General features: G+C 48.6%; 1 protein-coding gene across 1 annotated transcript; it reads right to left on the reverse strand.

Moving 5' to 3' along the window:
- Nucleotides 1–226: 226 nt before the first annotated feature.
- On the reverse strand, nt 227–4,948 carry uchl1 (ubiquitin carboxyl-terminal esterase L1 (ubiquitin thiolesterase); the record flags this gene model as incomplete). The annotated part of the gene is made up of 9 exons (XM_084454325.1): nt 227–310; nt 844–902; nt 1,000–1,069; nt 2,496–2,543; nt 2,987–3,072; nt 3,308–3,449; nt 3,909–4,037; nt 4,808–4,819; nt 4,916–4,948. The coding sequence occupies 9 exons, from the start codon at nt 4,946–4,948 to the stop codon at nt 227–229; spliced, it is 663 nt and encodes a 220-aa protein (XP_084310451.1).
- Between the last annotated feature and the right edge of the window lie 11,480 nt (nt 4,949–16,428).

The following is a 16,428-nucleotide window of genomic DNA, read 5'->3' on the forward strand; positions in this document are numbered from 1 at the left end:
CACACAAAAGGCTTGGGCAAGCTTGAACAGTAACTACGTGCAGCTGTGTGTGCGCGTGTGCGTGTGCACAGACTGCGCACACCGTGTGTAGAGTAAAGCAGTGTGTGCTTTACCATGCATAGTGTCTGCAAGTTGAAGGTGTGTGTGTGTGTGTGTGTGAGTGAGTGAGTGTGTGCGCGCGCGCTAGGCTGTTTTTGGTGTGTGTATCCTGGGCGTAGAGGCGTCTCTAGGCAGGACAGAGAGCCACTGCAGAGAAACGGACCTCCCCCTCCTCTCTCTTCATGAAGCCACGACACACCGACGCTGCATCCTGGAGAGAGGGAGAGAGAGAGAGAGAGAGAGAGAGAGAGAGAGAGATGGAGAGAGACAGAGAGAGAGAGAGGGGGGAGAGAGAGGGAGAGAGAGACAGTAAGAGAGAGAGGGAGAGCGAGAGACTCATTCTAGCCTTAAAAAATAACATCCTTATGAGCTTAGTTCAAAGTGAGAGCATGAGGTACTGCATGTGAAGAGCATAGAGCAGGTGAAGAGGCTCATGGGAGAGCAGAGCAGGTGAAGAGGCTCATGGGAGATTCAGGGTGAAGAGCATAGAGCAGGTGAAGAGGCTCATGGGAGATTCAGGGTGAAGAGCATAGAGCAGGTGAAGAGTCTCATGGGAGATTCAGGGTGAAGAGCATAGAGCAGGTGAAGAGGCTCATGGGAGATTCAGGGTGAAGAGCATAGAGCAGGTGAAGAGGCTCATGGGAGATTCAGGGTGAAGAGCATAGAGCAGGTGAAGAGGCTCATGGGAGATTCAGGGTGAAGAGCATAGAGCAGGTGAAGAGGCTCATGGGAGATTCAGGGTACCGTGATGAAGGAGTTGTCCTTGGTGGCTCCGTGCTTCAATGGTCCCTCCATCCTCCCATCTGAACCACACCATCAACACATAGAATTAGACACTGGTAATAATCACACACACACACACACACACACTCACACACACAGACAAACAAACATACATACCCAGCTCATAAAGTTGTTCGTTCACGTTGACAAAGGCAATGAAATGGAAGTTAACTTTGTCTGCTTCCATCTGAGAAATAGAGAAAACAACATTAGTGTGAATGAGAGAGAGGAGAGATAGGAGAGAGAGAGAGAGAGAGAGAGAAGAGAGAGTGTTAGTGTGAATGAGAGAGAGGAGAGATAGGAGAGAGAGAGAGAGAGAAGAGAGAGTGTGTGTTGTAACGGTTTTGACTTTTGACTTGGGTTCCTGGGGTGCCAGTCAGGGCTAGTGTGAGTGTGTGTGTGTGTGTGTGTGTGTGTAGTATGTGTGTGTGTGTGTGTGTGTATGATCTAGCACTGACTGCTGATGTCACTTGTTTTTACTGAAGGCTCTACTGCCGGTGACGGAGAGGGAGAGTGGGTTCACTCTATAGACAGATGGGTTCACTCTATAGACAGATGGGTTCACTCTATAGACAGATGGGTTCACTATAGACAGATGGCCTCACTCTATAGACAGATGGGTTCACTATAGACAGACGGCCTCACTCTATAGACAGATGGACTCACTCTATAGACAGATGGACTCACTCTATGGACAGATGGGTTCACTCTATAGACAGATGGGTTCACTCTATAGACAGATGGGTTCACTCTATAGACAGATGGACTCACTCTATAGACAGATGGGTTCACTCTATAGACAGATGGACTCACTCTATAGACAGGTGGGTTCACTCTATAGACAGATGGGTTCACTCTATAGACAGATAGACTCACTCTATAGACAGATGGACTCACTCTATAGACAGATAGACTCACTCTATAGACAGATGGACTCACTCTATAGACAGATGGACTCACTCTATAGACAGATGGACTCACTCTATAGACAGATGGACTCACTCTATAGACAGATGGACTCACTCTATAGACAGATGGACTCACTCTATAGACAGATAGGTTCACTCTATAGACAGGTGGACTCACTCTATAGACAGATGGACTCACTCTATAGACAGATGGACTCACTCTATAGACAGATGGACTCACTCTATAGACAGGTGGGTTCACTCTATAGACAGATGGGTTCACTCTATAGACAGATGGACTCACTCTATAGACAGATGGATTACCTCTATAGACAGATGGACTCACTCTATAGACAGATGGACTCACTCTATAGACAGATGGATTACCTCTATAGACAGATGGACTCACTCTATAGACAGATGGACTCACTCTATAGACAGATGGACTCACTCTATACACAGATAGACTCACTCTATAGACAGGTGGACTCACTGTACGTCATTTAAAAGTTTCTGCTAAATGACTAATGTAAAAACAAATGCCAGATGTAATGTGTAGTGTGTGTGTGTGTGTGTGTGTGTGTGTATTATAGGAGGGGTCCAACCCTGCACTGGCCTGTGTGTGTGGGGGGGGGGGGGGGGGTGTCTGTGGGCATGTGTGTGTGTGGGCATGCGTGTGTGTGTGTGGGCATGCGTGTGTCCTACCCTGCACTGGCCCTGTGCTGCTACATCCTCATGGGCCTCCCGGATCACCTGCCAGAGAAGAGAGACCATCCTTAATAAATACACACACACACACACACACACACACACACACACACACACACACACACACACACACACACACACACACACACACACACACACACACACACACACACACACACACACACACACACACACACACACACACACACACACACACACACACACACCTTCAAAGCCATACTATATCTGCAGCTATCCACAATGAACTGAATAGCTGAGTCATGCATACAGCGCCTAGGGGCTTTCATTTATTAAGGTCTGGCGCCCCATAGTGGCTCAAATGAAAAGTGCAGGTCACCCAAAATCTATTGGGTTGCCAGTTATTCACATCAATGAAAGTCAGTCCTAAACACCTGGTTTGGATGTGTTTGGATGTATGTGTGTGTGTGTGTAATGTGTGTGTGTATTTATGCATGTGTATGTGTTACCTGGTTTTTCTCCAGCTGTTTGGCACGTTCATTGGCGTCCATCTTGGCCGTCTCGTCTAGAAACTTCTTCAGAGCGGAGTCACTGTCTGCAACATGGCAGACATTTCCATTTAACATCGTGTAACATGATTACATTGACCCAGTAAATACTATTAAAGTTGGTCAATACCATTAACAGTAACCATATTACATGGCCACTCTTTTTCTGCCGGAGCGGGGCGTTTTGTGCAGCTCTGTGCCCCCTTGGGTTTTGAGGCGGCCATTTTGGATCAGGTTCTACTCAGTGGCGAGGCGGTCATGTTGGATCGGGGTGCCACTCACCGAACTCCATCTTGGCCTGGTTGTTGGCGACGGCGTGCAGCAGGGCGACCGTGCCGCAGGAGTTCACCACCGTCTGCTTCAGGAAGTACACCTCGGAGGCCCCGCCCACCTGCGCCGCCTGCTGCTGCCTGTGGGACTCATGCTGAGAAACATGCACACGCACACACACACGAGCGCATGCACACACACACACACACTCGTGCGCGCGCCCACACACACACACACACACATTAGTAAGTGATGGGCTACGAGTGTTTCACCAGCGTTGTTATATGATATCTCAGGGCCAGAGAAGAAGCTCTAGTCTGTGTGTGTGGGGGTGAGACCAGGAGACTAGGAGACTAGGAGACCAGGAGACTAGGAGACCAGGAGACTAGGAGCTAGGATGGATCAACATTCATTCATTCAAACAGAGAGATACGAGTCTGCCCTGGAAGACGCAGTCACACACACACTCCTGGAGTAATAGCCCCACCCCAGCAGTCTTGTGTCCCCCCCCCTCACTCACACACACACACACACACACACACACACACACACACACACACACACACACACACACACACACACACACACACACACACACACACACACGTCTCACCTTGTCCGTGAGCGGAAAGAGCAGCATCACGGCGGCGCAGGGGGACGGTACGGAGGACAGAGGCTCCGCCTCCAGACCCAAGACGTCCACAAAACGCCAGCTCCCTCCCACACCCAGCAGGGCCAGCATCTGAGAGAGACACACACACACACACACACACATACACACACACACGCATGCATACATACATAATACACACACACACACACACACACACACGCGCATACACACACACACACACACACACACACACACACACATACACACACAAATACACACACACACACACACACACACACACACACACACACACACACACACACGCATACACACACACAAATACACACACAGAAGTGATGATATTGTAGGCTAGTATCAATAGTTTAAGATACGTTGGAAGCAGTAGCCTAGGTTATTGATAAGAAATCACATAGCCCATTACTGAATATATTTGGGCCTAATCTGTTGTCTTGAATTCCAAATTGCTTTTGTTCAAATGAAATGAATGAGATGCTGCTGCTTTGTCTGGAAGACGTGTGGTCATCCGTCAGGCCACACCCTTACCCCCCCCCCCCCAGACACCGGCAGGGCGTGTGAGGATGCCCGGCTCAGGAGACAGACATGCGGCTAGTCTAGACTGCAGGGTACACGTCCACTGATATAATTTCTCTCGGTGATTGCGAAAGGAAAGTGTTCACCGAATTGCATCAATTTGTCGCCTGTCTGACAACGGGGCGATGGCTTGGCCTGTGTTGCATCACGCCACCCTCGTCGTCATGTCAGTAGTTTGATCGCAGAATGTTTTTCAATAGTTGTCTGACATTGAGCCTGTAAAGCTTGAATGAAAGTAGGCTAACAAATAAACAACAGCGTCGCCGTGACTCAGCGCGCATACGCACCTTGTTGAGCATCTAGGAGAGAGAGAGAGAGACAGAGAGAGATTAGCGAGAAGCCTCTTCTCTACATCTAAAACATTACTCAAGAGAATCCGTAGAGCCATCTCCTACCTCGGGGTTGATTTCCATCGGATTCCACTCCATTGTCCAAGACGTTTGGGTCTCGCTGTTGGCCGGTGGTTACAGGGTGCAAGAAGCAGCTCGGAACTGGGATCAATCTGTCAGAAGCGCATGCACGCGGTTCATATGCCACCGGTCATACTCCATTCCGCCGGTCAACGGGGGTGCACCCCGACGGGATAACGCGCTGATTGGACAGTACGCGTCCCCTCGGGAAAAATCTAAGTGTTATGTGTATCAAGTCTGAAATAATAGAGGCTGTTGCACATTCACATGTGCAGTGAAATCTCTCTCGCTTATGCTTTTGCTGTTGCAAAGGAAGGCGACCCGTGATGAAATGGAAGCTTCCGAGCCATGCATGCGCAACAGGGTTTAATGGAAGAAATAGGCGACTCCTGACTACACAAACCTGTGGTTTTTAACCAGACACCTCTAAGATTCTACTTCGGGTGAAAATGACAAGAAAAGATAACCTATTAAAATGAAATTGTCTTTTAATTTTGTCGTTTAATGTGCGCAACATGGTTTAGTGACCTAAAATCTTTCCGGAATTGTATAGATCTTACAAGTATGATGTGATCTCTGTAAACCCTGTTATTCTGAACATAGTACGAGGATCTGCAGCCACTAGCTTATAGGCTAATTTTAAGATGAGCACCCGGATACTTTTAGGGGATTTCTTTAATTTCTAATGTTGATTATAGCCTGCTGATTATACTGCTATTGTCTTTTTCATCCTAAATAGGCTATAGTAGCCTACCACCTTCACCTTTTAACACCTGAAAAAATAAACAGTTTTCAACATTAAAGATGCTATGCATTAAATGCATGTATGCATTAAAGTATACTGAATACACCTGCTGGATACAGTATGTGTGTGTGTGTGTGTGTGTGTGTGTGTGAGAGAGAGAGATTTTGGACAGTGTGCGATTGCCTTCAAGATAATTCAATCAGAAAATATTTCACCCAGTCAGTTGAATTGAAATTGTGATTTATTAGACATTATTTACATGAATGCAGTCGATGTCTATGGTTGATATCTATGAGATGAGATCTATTTTAGCGTGACGCAGCTCGATGTACAAGTAAGCAAGTAAAAAAAAAAGTATTTATAGGCTAGGGCCTAGCACCATTCAAGATACAGAATCACAAAGTGCTTTCCAGTCATAAATAGAAACAGTGGCATACATTAAAACACATTAATAAACAAGTTCAAAGTAACCCAGAAGTAGGCTATAAAACGCAAATAGGCCTACAGATAAAATAAAGTAAAATCGGACCAAGGTAAAACACAGGCACGCAGATTAAACCTCACGAGGCGCAGAAAGGAATGTATCAGGACGAGCGTTTTCAGCTTTTTTTTTTTTTTTTTAAGATCTCAAACAATTTGGGGGCAACTGCCTGACACGATCTCCCCGGGTCTCAAAGCGGGTACTGTGGACCCGATTGGTTGAGTGAGGTAAAAATAGATCTGCAATATAGCCAGGTGATTGAACATTAAAGGCTCTAAAAGTGAGAAGCATTACTTTAAAATGCACTCTGAACTAAAAGGGAGGCAGTGCATAGAGGCTAAAATTGGCGTAGTGAGATGTCGTTACTTCTGGTTAAAAGTCGAGCAGCTGCATTCTGGAGAATTTGTAAACGTTCCAGAGCAGACTTGTTAAGACAGAAGGAGCACATTACAATAGTCCATACGGGTAGACATGAAGGCGTGGAGAATCATCTCCAGTTCTACCTTGGATACAACTGATCTAAATTTGGCTACAGTATGTTCCTCAGTTGGAAGAGACAGGAACGAGTTAGCTGACTGACATGGTGACATGATTAAAAGACAAAGCTTGGTCAAAAATGACGCCTACATTGCGTAGTTTATGCGTAGCACACGTTCACCCTCAGGACATGATGCTATGTCACAGTACCCCCGATTCACGTGCCAAGCAGGGAGGCATTAATGTTCTGGAGACCCGCACTGGGGCCTGGACCCGTGGCACCACCCACAGCCAGACGGACACAGGAATACTCGGCCCAAGGGCTGTTTATTAACACTAGAGGAACAAACTAAAGGTAGCAGCTAAACGGGGGAGTCTAAGTGGGGGTGGTGGGGGGGGTCGATCGCGTCTAATAGAATAGAATAATAGAAAATCTTTATAATAAGTGGAAATTTGTTTTGTACAGGTCAGGTCAACAAAAACACATACTTCACACCACAACAACAATAAAGATAATAATGTGAGTGAGGTGTGTAATTATGCTATGTGGATGCGTGTATGTGCCAAGCGACGTGTTGGCAAAGTGCGTGCACCTATCACAGTGTCCAGTCCGGGGTCCGAAGGGGGCAGTCCAAGGGAATGGCGAGGGTGGCACCGGGAGGTCGGTCCCTGGCATGGATGTATTAATAGAACTGGATACAGCCACTCCATTCACTGGCCGCTATCAACAATGAAGCCCTATTGAACCGCGCCATCTTGGCAAATTTGTAGTCATTTGACTATTTCCGGTGACTTTTGTACTTGCGCAGTTGTGCTTTTCTGGCCTTCCGGTGACTTTTGTACTGCGCAGTTGAGCTTCTCTGGCCGACGAGCGTCCACGAAAAAGTTCACATTTATCTGAAATGTAGACGCACGTTCCCGGCTCTCTCGGCTCTCCCCGCTTTGATTTAGCAATGAAAACCGGCTTGCATATTAACCTGTTTTTGTCAAATATATCAATTGGAGAAATTATTTTTTGATCCTGGCATCTTAGTTTTAATAGGTTAAATATAATTGAACATGTTTTGTTTGCTAGTAGATGGTATTCATTCCGTTCGCGATAACGTTATTGCAGCCAGGCTAAATTCCTCCAGGGAGCCAGTGACCGGCGAGTTGAAGAGCTTCACTCCCCGCCAGCAGGAGCTTTGGCCGTGGCTACCGCATCTCGGATAACCCGCTGAGTTCGTGGCTGCTATTTCACACTCGCCCTTGATCAATCCCAATACCGATCCATGGTAACAATGAATCAATCGTTCAGATCAGATCGGCAGTGCTGCATGCATGTTACAACATCATTGTTACCTTTATTAACATAAACATAGCCTACATTTATCTCTCTAACGTTAGGCTATCCATCTTACACCAGTCGGCCATTCGATAGCTGGAAGCGGTGAACGCCAACGTTGACTGAAAACACCCAAACTCAGTGTATCGTTTCATCTTCATGCTACACATCAACTCCTTTACATTGTATGTGAATACATTCCTGTTATTCTAAAAATATCCCATTTCTGTCCATTCTTGGAAAAGGCTAATAATTGCTGTCAAAAGATCACTCCAGTTTATCACCGTATCCCACTACCATTTCAGCTATGCACAGGAGGTTGTCTTGTGGTCATTTTCATTAAAAAATGATTAGCCTGATCAGTTTGTTGTATGTATTAAGCCCTTTTTTGTGGTGTCCGTTTTCTGTGTTCTGTGTCAAGTAAGCCAACCCACCTTCAATGCAGTGTAGCCTCCACATTTGAATGGTTACAGCAGTCTTGTCGTCTACAAGCAACAGTCTCTGGCTTTGCATGGCAATTTATGTAGTATCATCCGAGTTCTACAAATGCTGTACTTTTTTGTACTGTAAGTAACCCCTCAATTATTCAATTTTACTGGGGAGCAGTGACCATAGCCTACTTGCCAACCCTCCTGACTTCCGCGGGAGATTCATAAATTTGAACTAGGTTGTGTAGTAGATAGGCTACAATAAATTAGGACAGATGCACATTTACTGAACAGCACAGACAAAAGTCGGACATTAAAAACAATTGCTCCATACACACATATATATATATATATATATATATAATGTTTCACATTTCGTTTTAATGCTTTTAATGTCTAATTTGTAAGGCTTTTAATGCCCCCCCCCCCCCCCCCCCCGCAATTTGGTTTGGAAATGCTCCCTATTTCTGAGGTCCCAAGGTTGGTGAGTATGGCAAGCTATAAGCTATTAATACAAGCATACCGCTCAAAAAGGGCTTAATACTGTGGTGGCTGGATTCGGTTGACCTGTGATGTTTGGACTCACAAAAGACTATCGTCACATTTCAGATTGAATTCACCAATAGCCTACCACAGGGTTCCCCACGTAGGAGTCACACAACCACACAACCTTGTCAAATGAGGACGAGAAATACAACAGAATAGAATAAAAGAACTTACTTTAATATCTTACAATTGCAGCAAAGGGACGGTTACACAGAGACAAAGGTGTGTCTGAGCAAGCGCGGTGCGCCGAGTGTCGGGATAGCATATATATACTGGGCTAGGCTATTGCTATGGCTATGGCTACGATGCTATGCTATTCCACACCGCGTGACTACATGTAGAGTACCTGATTGGTTGAAACGTCTATCTACCTGGTTGGTCATATGAGCTCAGTACTGTCGTCTTCTATTCGGCCGAGGTTGATAAGGTGTTCTGTTATGTTACAATTTAAACAGGCTTTTCATTGTGATGTGTCCTTGGCAGTCAACTTATCTGCTACTAGAACATAGATAATAACAACTGTTCATGCATACTGTGTTATGGAAAAGTACAGACTGCTGACATTCAGTATTGAAGCTTAACTAGGCCTAAAAAGGCAGGCCTTATATTAAACAACTATAATAGCACTTAATCAAAAATACCTTTCACATTTCCCCCCTTTGATCCATACTATGGATCACTCTACTGTTAACATTACTGGTGAATGATGCTAAGCTAAGCTATCAGAATGGGGAATAACAGAGTACTTGAAAACACATCTAAATAGCCCAGTGACTTTAAAACAGAGTATAAAACATAATAGAACATAGTTACTGTACTGTAACTAGTACAATCATAAAACAGTTCAAAATGTCAGTTATGGCATGAGCCTTTAATAGTGAAATTTACAACAGTATTATTGCTTTTTAGGTTGACCCTGTTGGTCAGTTTACTCAGCTTCTTGGTGATTTGGTCTTCAGGACTCCAAAAGTCCTCTCCGGGGCTCAACCTTTAGGTGACTGCCAGCTGGTCTGTCACTGTAGGGAGGTGTTTTGTAGCTCGACTAGCAAGGGCCACGGCTCACGTGTCTACCCGAGTTAGGAGGTTCCCGTGTGGGGTGTGTTTGTTATCAGTGTCTGGGAATGTGTGTGTAGGTGCTTCAGTAGCTCGACCAGCAGGGGCCACGGCTCTCGTGTCTACCCGAGCTAGGAGGTTCCCGTGTGGTGTATGTTGTTATCAGTGTCTGGGAATGTGTGTGTAGGTGCTTCAGTTGCTCGACCAGCAGGGGCCACGGCTCTTGTGTCTACCCGAGCTAGGAGGTTCCAGGGTGTGGTGTATGTTGTTATCAGTGTCTGGAAATGTGTGTGTGTGCTCAGATCTTGCCTGTTTACTGGTGATTCACTCCGGGGTTAGCCTCATGATATCTCTGGATGTCCCACGTCTTCTGCTGGGCTGGGGACAGAGTGGCTTCTTCATCCTGCAGCAGGACCATTTCGGTGGCGTCTCCTCCCAGGGTGGCTCTGGTTGCTTTGGTGATGAAACACTTGCAAATAGGGATGCCACAGAACACTAGTATTCCAATTAGAACCAGGAAACTCACGATCATGTAGACTGCTTTCCCCGCCCAGCCAGAGAAGAACTCGGTCAGCCAATGCAGATCTCCTCCGGTGGGGGCAACCTGGCTCAAAACTTGTTCAATCATGGTGGCACTGTGTTTGAGATAGTTAGTGACATTGTCTTTGGCGTCTGGGATAAAGAAGCAACAACTTATGCCTAACATTTTGCATACTCCACCTTCCCTGGCGGTGATTAGATCGAGGGCTTCACGGTTCTCCAGGAGAGCTTCCCTCATGGCGGATACTTCGGCTGTCAGTTGGGACATGGCTGAATTGATATCTCGGGTGGCATTGGCTAGACACTCGTCATTCCAGGCGAGGCAGTTGATTTTCTCGAGGCTCCAAACGGCCGGGATAGCTGCAGTGAAGCCAAATGACGCAGCGACCCCTAGACCCGCCTCTTCGGCTTGAGAGGTCCAGGGATTGCGAAAATTAAGATTGGGGTGTTGAGATTGTGGGCCTACCTCACGTTTGTCTCGGTGTCCGACGGCAGTGGTGGAGAGTTCTGGGCCAGTTGGATTGGCTGGATGGATGTTACTTTTGGGCGTCAGGAGTCCTGGGTAGCAGCATCCCCTCCAGGTTCCTGCTGGTCCTAGGGTGTATCTGTGTCTTTCTCCACAAACCCACCCATACGCCAGCATGCTTTTAGGAGTGGATATAAGTCCCCAAGGACAGGTTACATTGTGTGTGACATTCCGATAGGTTACCGTGCAGTTGGGGTTGTGGGCGTCAACATGGACGTTGGTGACGCACTGAGACCATCCCAACAGTGGTGCTTTGGGGTCGTGTTGGCAGAGACATACTGGTGCGTTTTTCCGGATCACTCGGCGGCGTCTCCGGACGTCGGATGTTGGCTCGTTCTGGTGCTGACAGGTTACTGGAGGCGGGCTGGTTGCGTTGTTCCTGATCATTTGGTCAATTGAGAGAAAACTTAGAATGTCAAATGGTGTAGTGCAATTACCAGTGTTGGTGAAGTTCACATCTTTGCTGCTGATGCCCTCGAAGGAGTCCGTCCTGACTCCCTCGTGGCACACCCAGCAGGGTCCGTTGTGGACTTGACTGATGAGGACAGCTCGGGCGCAGGCCATGTTTCCTCCGCAGCGGCGAAGGGCGCTCCTGGCCTCCTGAGTGGGTCCATGGTGGTCTGTACCTACTAGGGGATCATGATTACTGGAGAGAAATTCGGCCTCCTCCTCTCCGTTTGTCACCTGTATGTTTACGCTGTTTTTCCCTGCTTGTGCGGCCTGATTGATTTTCCCCCCATCTGTCTACCCCCGCCTGATAAGCCCCTCCATCGCCCAGTCTTGGGGTCAGGGTCCAGGTAACGCAATTATCCGTCTGGCTGATCTCTCCTCTCGTAGACCCGCCTCGGAATTTTACCTGCGGAACATCTGCATAGTGCATGCCTCTCCGGTAGGATTCGCTACATCGTCGGGACCCTACTCCGTCGATCGTCCCTGTTGACCGGAACACATCACACTTAAAGTTGCATGGTTCTACACAGAGGTACACGGGGAACGCCCTCCCATAGTAGGAGTACCAGTATCCGCAAATGTTAATTTCACACTCCCTCCCCTCCTCACAATGGAATATTTGTCTGGCCTCAGCACCGGTGTCGAGGAATGACAGAGCGGTAAATAGTATGGCGGTGGCAACGATGAGCTTACTTTCGTTCATATTGGGCTAGGTGAGCGGGTGGCTTTCGCTCTCTCTGGGGTCTCCTAGGTGCTGGGGTCGGCTCCTCCTCCTCTTCTGGGATCTCCTCAGGGTCCGCGGGCTTTGGGACTGGTTGTTTTTCCTTGACAGGGGAAAGACTGGGAACAGAAGGAATGTCAATTTGTGGGGTGTCGGGTCCCCCCTTTGTGGGTGACTCTGGCTCACACGATGGGAAGTCTCTGGTGGTTTCCTCTGGGATGTCGTCCCCTCTCCACCGCTTCACATGTGCTGTGTGTACCCAGGTTGGTCTCTCGTTCACTCGGACGGCTGTTGGGGTGGCGAGGATGACCTCGTATGGGCCTCTCCACCGGGGGTCAGTCCACTTAGTGCGGCCGAATGCTCGGATGAGCACAAAGGATCCTGGGCTGATGGGGTTGTTTGGTTCTGGTGCTGGGTCGTATGCCTGGGCTGTGAGAGTGGATCTGATGACAGAGAATTGTTTAGACAGACATACAGCGAATTCACATGCATTGGGTGGTGGTACCAGGTCCGCTGGTGGGTCCGCTCCTGTGTATGGGGGACGGCCAAACATGCATTCAAAAGGTGTCAGAGGTGTCCCTGACCTTGGCGTGGTTCTCATGGACAGCAGAGCGAGGGGCAGGCACTTGACCCAATTCTGACCGGTTTCAGACATGAGTTTGGCGAGCCTGCTCTTGAGGGTTCCATTGGATCTTTCTACCTGTCCTGCCGACTGTGGGTGATAGCTACAGTGTGTTTTGAGCTCTATTCCCAACAGTTGTGTGGCGTGTGCCAGTATCTCACTGACGAACGGGCTGCCGTTGTCTGAGGAGATTTTCTTGGGTAAGCCAAATGTGGGGAACCAACCTCTGCACAGTGCCTCAGCCACTCCTCGTGCTGTCTCCCGTTTCATTGGGTAAGCCTCCACCCACTTACTGTACATGTCCACGACCACCAACGCCACGTTCTTGCCGGCTGCAGGAGTAAGGTGCACAAAATCAAGCATTAGATGAGCTCCTACACCCTGGGCTAGACCCCCATGGTGTCCTGGTGTGTTTTTGAGGCCCCTAGATACATTGTATCGGGCACATGTGATGCAACATTGACAAATTTTCTCTGCTGTTTGTGTGATGCTTGGGCAGTACCATGATCGGGTAAGGATCTGACTAATCCCCCCTTTGCTCATGTGACCACGTCCGTGAGCAACGTGACAGTAATATGTGTAATGTTTTCTCGGCATGCATGGTCTACCGTCTGCTGCCCTCCAGATACCGTCTGTTTTCGTGCAGCCCTCTTCCTCCCATAGGGAGGCTTCCACAGGGCCCAGATCAGTCCTATACATTCTCCTAAGCACACTCGATCCTGCAGCCACCAAACAGTCCTGTCCCTCAACTGGATCCTCCTCCGTCAGCTCCTCTGGTTCCTGTGAGAGAAAGCAAGTGTCACAATTGGAGAGAGTTAGGATTAGCTGTCAGGTGGTAACCAGCCGCTCGCTTGGCCTCCTCATCGGCCCGCTGGTTGCCCTTTGATGCTGTGTCTGTTGCATTGGTGTGTGCTATGACCTTGACTACCGCCAGCTGCGAGGGTAGCAGCATAGCTGCGAGTAGGCCGTCAATCAGTTCCCTATTCTTGATGTTGGTGCCTGCTGATGTTTTGTAACCCCTTTTGGCCCATAGGGCGCCGAAACTGTGTCCCACTCCCCATGCGTACTTGCTATCAGTGAAAATGGTGACCTTGTTACCACGTGATGCCTCACACGCCTGGGTGAGGGCCCACAACTCTGCCTGTTGTGCCGACCAAGTGTCCTGTAGCCTGCCACTGGTCACTACCTCTGTGTCGGAAACAACTGCAAAACCCACATGTTTGTGACCTGTATTGGGATCAATGGAAGCAGAACCATCACAGTAAAGTGCACGCGCGCCCTCCAGGGGCACGTCCTTCAAATCTGCCCTTGGTTTGCACTCTTCGTCGACTCGTCCCACGCAGTCGTGCTCCACCTCCGCCAGGTCGACATCTGGGAGAAGGGTTGCAGGGTTAAGTGTGGTACAGCGGACAACTGACACGTTGGACTGACTCAAGAGAGAACTTTCGTACCGCTGAACACGGGCAGTACTAAGACAGCCTTGCTCTGAAGAGTTAAGGATCGCCGCCACCGCATGTGGGGCCTGAATGACAACTTTACAGTATCCTACAATCGGAGCACACTTTACCAGAGCGATGTCGCACGCCACCACGGCCCTCGTGCACCCAGGGAGCCCCAGCTCGACAGCAGAGAACGCCTGTGAGAAGTAAGCGATTGGTCGGTGTCTTCCCCCATACCTCTGGGTCAGCACACACCTCACATACTTACCGCTCCCATCGACGAACAGGTCGTACTGCTTGGTGGGGTCCTGGTACCCAAGACACGGTGCGGTGGTGAGCGCGGACCTTAGCTCCTCCCAAGCCGACTCCATCTCCGGGCTCCAAATCACCTTTTCTCCTGGTTTAAGGGAGAGAAACGGGGTGCGCAGTGTTTTGTCTAACCTGCTGCATTCAGGAATGAAGGTGCGACAATAACCAACCATCCCAAGAAAAGAGAGAACTTCCTTCTTGGTCCCTGGTCTTTTCATGGCCAGGATTGCTGTGACCCGGCTTGGTGTGATGCGCTTACCTTCGGCCGTGAGTGTGTGGCCTAAGAACGTGACCTGTTGTGTCACAAGCTGGGCTTTCTTCCTGGATGCCTTGTGGCCTCCCGCCGCCAGCAGGCGTAGGAGCCTCTCGGTCCCTTCCAGACAGCCTTCTCTGGTGGAACAAGCAAGAAGTATGTCATCAACATACTGAATGAGCACCCCACCAGCCGGTGGGACATACTCACGAAGGTCGTTGGATAGAGCAGCGTTGTAGATTGTAGGCAAATTCGTCCATCCCTGGGGACAGCGTGTCCAGGTGTAGCATCGACCGTTGAAAGTGAATGCGAACCAGTGCTGTGATTTGGGGTCGACTGGTACAGAAAAGAAAGCATTTGCAAGATCAACAACAGTGTACCACTTGCAGTCAGGTGTTAGAGGTTCAAATATTGTGTTAGGGTCTGGTACCAAAGGAGCGAGCTTCAAACATACCTCATTCACGGCCCTGAGATCCTGCACAAACCTCCACTCTGGTGGCTGACCTGCTTCCTGGTGCTTTTTTACTGGGAAGATGGGTGTGTTAACAGGGCTTCCTTGTGGTAGATCTATAATCACCCCCGCTTTTAACAGCTCTTCCAGCACCGGCCTTACCCCTTCTTCTGCCTCCTTTGAGATGGGGTACTGCTTTACCTGCACTCCGGGCGCCTGGGCCCCTCCGTCTCTGTTGGATACCACCACTGGGGTGGCTGACCTAACTTTCCCTACATCATACTTCCCTGATGCCCAGATGCAGTGGGGTAGCTTAGCTAACATTTCCCCTACATCGGCTGGTTCCTCCTCGGTCATCAGGTACTGTGGATCAAAAATTGCCATTACATCTCGGTTCATGGTCAACATCATGGGTTCAAACAGTTTCAATCTATATACAAGTTCACCATACATCAAGAGGGAGGTTACCTCACCGAACTGAGTGTAACCTTCCTTTTCATGTTTACCCCTTCTCCACAGCCGTTCACAGGCCCCAGTGAAGCCTCCTAGGCTCACCCATGCATCCGTCCGCCCTTTGGTGAGAGAAACATGGGGCACCCCCTCCTGGACGGCGGCCACATAGTCGTGTGCCTCGGCGTCTCCTAGGGTGACTCCTGCTGTGGTGATAGAGTTGCTGAAATAGATGCTGTTAATCCTGCCTGTGCCTAGCTTGGGACCTGCTCCATCTACATCCCTTACCCATTCTTCAACTTCCTCTTTGCTTGCTGTAACCTGCATCGTAACATGTGGTGTTTGTACAGTGCAAATAGGTGGATCTACAGTCATGTCCTCCCTAAAATTATTAACCATATGTGCCAGTAAGTCCCCGTCCTCCTCTGCTAACTCCAGGACCAGAGCAAACCGGTCCTGTTCATCTAGCATGAGCCTGAACTCTGTGTCTGTGTCTGGGTGTGGTATGTGTGCTTTGACTCCGGCATCTGTAACTACTAAATTTAGGTTGAGTTTACACATGATGTCCCTGGCCAGCAAATTCATGGGACACCCTTTGCTAAAGATAAATGAATGCTCAAAATCAATTGATGCTGGATCAGTGTGAAACGTGCATTTTATTGGTATAGTGAGTGGTTCAGTTG

Source organism: Borostomias antarcticus (assembly GCF_949987555.1).
Source record: "Borostomias antarcticus genome assembly, chromosome: 20".
Taxonomy (NCBI): domain Eukaryota; kingdom Metazoa; phylum Chordata; class Actinopteri; order Stomiiformes; family Stomiidae; genus Borostomias; species Borostomias antarcticus.